The following is a 5,093-nucleotide window of genomic DNA, read 5'->3' as shown; positions in this document are numbered from 1 at the left end:
GTTTTGATCTCAATAATTAATAACCAGTGGAATGGCCATACCACCCATGAAATTACTGAGACTTTTGAACACCATGTAAAACTATGAAGTGTAATTTCTTTTACTTATTTGTTCATATTTTGGGGAATAAAAGCATCTCTAGATCTTTTCACTTTATCATGATACTTTACGAGTCATTTAAGGGATTTTGTAGAACCATATACCTGATTGGAGATTTTATCACTACTCAAATGGAAATTTTGAAGTTGATGGAGTTGAATAGAATTATCAATAAAAGGTAGAAAGGAATAAAAATGTGATCATCCCTTTTGCATGGCCTGTAAAGTGTACTTTATCATTAGTCCTGTCATATATGTTGAATGATGGTTGAGTATTTTTAGTTGGTCTTTGCTTCCTTGCATTGTTGCTCAAGAATCCTTTGTAATTTTTTACAGGGATGCCATCGCTTGAGAGGAAGGAGAGCTGGTTCATCTCTATACCTTGATGTACATATTGTGGTGGGTTGTTCTTCTGAATGTCAAGTTGTTTGATGCTTTTGTGGTACAATTCGAAGTTTAGTTGAAAAACTGAATTTATGTTAAGACAATTGACCTTGTGGTTTCTCTCTTGATTTATACTTGCAGGTTGATCCTTTTCTTAGTGTTAGTGCTGCTCATGAAATCGGTGAAAATGTTCGCCAGGAAATTCACAACTCCCATCCAGGAATAGCTGAAGTTTTTATACACATAGGTATGATACTTGATTCTATCATCTGCCATAAATGGTCGAGAGAGAGGGTAACACAATGGATGACATCTTTTGGATAATTATTATTTGACTTAAAAGCCTTCGAAATCAAATTGGGTAGTCCCAACAAGGAGTGTCAGTTGGATCCTGTTTATTTTAGTTGTTAATCCAAAGTTCCAAACCCTTGATTTTCTGTTTGCCTTCTAATTTCTTGGTCAACATGGTCTATAAAATGATTCAATGTCTAACCATCTTTCTTATGTCCTTATTTTGCTTTCCAGATTAAGTGTCATTACCGTTTGTCTAACAATTCACCATATGTGATCACCTTTTCCCTTCACATATATACAATTGACTCTACAGTTGTGTCCTATTACATTTTCTAATGTGCTTGCAGATCCCGCATATTTATGTATTTCTCCTACTATGATGGATCAAGAAGAAAATTTAAATGGAAAAGGGAATCAGAATAAAAAGATTTCTTTGGATGACAAAGACATTGAATTGATTGTTTCTGGCGTTTTCTCATCAAAGATCCCGGAGGTATTTGTCTCATTTTATTGTTTTAACCTTTTCTTTCTTTCAATCTATAAGAGGTTTTAATGGATTTCAGAAAATAGAGGTTGAGCGTATAACCCGCCACCTGATGCAAGGCAATATATTACTCCAAATTGAAATTTCCATGCGCCCTAGCATCTTGATTAGGTATGTAAGCCAGCCTTTTGATGTTCTTGATCATCATGCTGTGCTGTGTTTGATATTTTTCCTTGCGGCATCATAGGGACGCCATGGAACTGGCAGGAGAAGCAGAAAAGGAAATCTTAAAGGCATCCTCTAGTATCATTCAAGTTGGTTTTCTGCTAAGATTAGGGAGGTCCCATCCCCAAGTTTGTCAATGAATAGTTGGGATGCCTCAGGGACGGAAGCTCATCCACTGATCTGCATGTTTGTATTTTAGAACAGTGCATTTGTTGGATTTTGTATACATAGTCCCTAACCCTGAAAGCGGAATTGTCTAATTGCTTATGAGAGGTACCATACAAAGACCGCTAGGAGTAACCCCATAACATTCTATAAAATAAAACAGCAGGATGGAATTGCATATCATTGGAAGCCATGATATCTGAAGAAACCCTTGTTAAAAAAAATAAAAATTCACGCCTTTCTCGCTTTGTCACCTATTCTAATTTATAAATTTTGTTTTCAATTATCTATTATAATTTATTTGGTGTTCTTCTGTACTGGGTCAAGAACATAATTCGGAGGATAATTATCCATCATGATTCTTTAAGTTCCTCAGTGATTATTAAACAAATTAATTGGTAAAATTTGTCAATTTATCTTTAATTGAAAATCTAAGTTAAACATAAATGCTTACACAAGGTTACTGGGCCGCTTCAATAAATTAAAAAATTACCTCGGTCACATTATAATTAGCTTAGGTCACATTATAATTACTTAGTTCATTAATACGAGTCATAAGTCATACAGCATACATGTAATATTCTCTTCAATGTTTTACCATATTTTCAACCATCACTAATACAATCTTTTATAATTTAATGACCACCTATAATCTGTCTTAGAACATTTCTTGTTCATCAACCACACACACATGTATAACAGAAGAACATAAAAGGCATAAACATATAATATAATTGTGCATAAGTGTCAATTTTTATAACTACTTAAACATACAAAGTATCACAATAAAAGACCCATCTTAATGAAATGCTCCTTGTATGCCTTGAGAGGCAATCCTTTTTTATCAATGGGTCAACAATCATAGAAGTGCAACTAATGTTTTTAATTGAAACTAATGGTTTCTAGACCCTCTCTAGCAACCAAATATTTCGAATTTATATGTTATGTACCATTAGAATGCTTTCAATTCTTAAAGAAAAAAAATTGCTATGATATTATCACAATATATCTTTAATGGTTGGATAATTGAGTCCTTATCAATTTTGTTCTATTTAATATTTTATTTTTTTATTGGAATGATAAATTTTAATTCCAAAATAGTTTATCATTACATTTCATGATCATGCAATATGTGTGTATGATTCAAAATATTAATTCAATATACATTATTGATATATGATTTATGCTTGAGATTGTGTTAGAGTTGTTCCCTTTAACTTTTCAAAAATATCTTACTTTCTGTAATTTGTTAAAATTTGCAATGTGTTTTCCCACAATTATTTACAGGTATAATCCAATCACCAAAGCCATGAGCCAACTAATAGAAACCTCCAAATAATATTCCAATAGTCCATAAATTGAAACAGATTAAACAAAGAACAAGAAGGTATCTTAGCAATGCAATCCTAGCACTCTTGTTTACTCGAAGATAAATAGATTCAATCATATAGAAACAAATAGAAAGTTCAAAGGGAAGATTAAAATGAATAATTTAATAAAGTATAAAGTAGCAGACAAAAAAGGCTAACGTGCAGATTGTGAAGCTTTACAAAATGATTTGCATAATAAAAATTAAACATACATGTAACCCCATCACTGGAACCACCCTATAATTTGCCTGCAATAAAAAAGAAACAAACAAAACAACAAAATTCTAACCCATTTATAATTCAAATACGAAACTCATAAAGGAGAAATAATTAAGCATAAATAAAACTGCAAACATAGAAAGATAACAGATTCAAAAGAGGATGAAAAAGAACAAGTAAACACAAGGGAAAGAAAAGGAAATTAAATATACCAACCATGATGCTGCGTCAAGAAAGCTTTAGCTGCAATATGCAAAACCTGTTTTTATAGATAAATTCAAATAAAAGAAATTATAAAAAATAACAAAAGCCATGATAAGTAAAATTTGTAAACCTCCAGTTTTAAATTGATAAAATAGTACAGTAAACATCATTATAAATTGAATAAATTCTAACAAGATAATATATTATTAAAAGAAAATTCATGAATTGGGAAAAAACCTTTAGAGAAAAATATAATGGAACTCCAAGTAAATGAAAATATAAATTTACTCATGCATAATATTGATTGTCTGTATAAACCCTCCATTTACCTGCATAAATGATTTTATAATTATACAAAAACAACCCCACCTCCCTTTTTCTTATAAGCTGGTCCAAAATTCCAGCAGCAAAAAGGGTAGAGGCAACGTTTCTTTTCATTTCTTTTTCTTCTTCTTTTTATTTTTCTTCTTAATTCTTGGAGACAGAATGAGTTAGGAAGAAATTGATTCTAATAAGAGGTTAGAACTTAGAGAGATAATCAAACATTATTTGGAGAAGGAAGAAGGCTCTAATGATAACTTGCAAAGTAAACTATTAATTGAGTTGAATTTGTGTAAGAAAGATGTTTTCTATGATTATTTTTCTTGTTTTAGTGATTTGGTGATGAGGGGATGACCCCCCCCCAAAATAAAATTCTGTATTTTTTATGGAAATAATTGTTTTGATGAATTGTTGCTTGATGGGTATATTAATAGTGAAAATAACAACCACAATTGAAGAAAAAAGTTGATTTTTTTTTTTTTATAAATTCTTGTGTCTTTATCGTCAGCCATGAGAGAAATTAAGGGAGATGAAAACCTTGCTTAAAATTTTGTGGTACTATATATTTATTAAATGTGTAGATAGGAGTAATTGTATTTAGAAAAGATTTTTGATGAGATAAGAGAATTTCATGTTGTATGTGTTGTCAGTAAACTTCTAAATCGAGAGGGAGGGGTGATGGTGTTTGTAAGTATTGGGAAACAATCATGAAAATATGATTAATAGGTTTAAGAGTTGCCATAAAGTATTATAGTTATTACCAAGCTTAATGGTTTGTGAAATTTTGAATAAAGATACTAGTTGTGCACGAGAAAGACGCATTACTCTTAGTATACACTATCTATAATAAACTGCATTGTTAATTGATTATTTTTTCATTTATAATAAACTGCATTGTTAATTGATTATTTTTTCTAAGGTTCGTGTTTCTATTCATTGGTCTGTTTTAGGTTTAAAAAAAGTTTTTCTTAACAAGAAAGTCCTTCTCTTATCAAGTTAAAACCTAATCATTATAAGACTAAAAAATTAACGGTGTTTTTGAAATTTTAGCCAGATCCTAATACATAATCACAAACTTGTTATGATACCCATTACTTTATTTTTCTTTGTATTTTTCAAAATATGATAAAACTACATTTTTTTTTTAAAAAATATGCATGAATATTTTTTAGAATTTGGCTGAATGCAATTTAAAATAAAATTATATTTTTGAAAGCAAGATTTTTTTTTTTGTGAATGGAAACTAATTTATTTAATACCATAAAAGCACCTCATGTGTGGTCATAATTTCAAATATTTAATATGAAACAATAAAAAAGAAACAGAACT

At 30.2% G+C, this 5,093-nt stretch overlaps 1 protein-coding gene across 2 annotated transcripts in view; it reads left to right on the top strand.

Annotated features, from left to right (window-relative positions):
• The window catches only part of LOC105114632 (metal tolerance protein 2-like), a 6,140-nt gene extending 4,310 nt beyond the window's left edge, over positions 1-1,830 (top strand). The window contains exons 7-11 of one of the 2 annotated variants that reach the window (XM_011011231.1): positions 435-497; positions 624-729; positions 1,124-1,269; positions 1,340-1,431; positions 1,508-1,830. In XM_011011231.1, coding sequence (XP_011009533.1) covers positions 435-497; positions 624-729; positions 1,124-1,269; positions 1,340-1,431; positions 1,508-1,625 — 525 coding nt within the window. In that variant the 3' untranslated portion in view covers positions 1,626-1,830. Of the gene's footprint in view, positions 1-434; positions 498-623; positions 730-1,123; positions 1,270-1,320; positions 1,432-1,507 lie in introns of those variants that run through there. The other variant, XM_011011232.1, reaches the window with a different exon arrangement.
• Positions 1,831-5,093: the final 3,263 nt, after the last annotated feature.

The sequence above is a fragment of the Populus euphratica genome, unplaced genomic scaffold (genome assembly GCF_000495115.2).
Source record: "Populus euphratica unplaced genomic scaffold, PopEup_1.0 scaffold547.1, whole genome shotgun sequence".
Lineage (NCBI taxonomy): Eukaryota > Viridiplantae > Streptophyta > Magnoliopsida > Malpighiales > Salicaceae > Populus > Populus euphratica.
The sequence above is the reverse complement of the archived record's forward strand: the minus strand, read 5'-3'. Positions and strand labels throughout refer to the sequence as shown.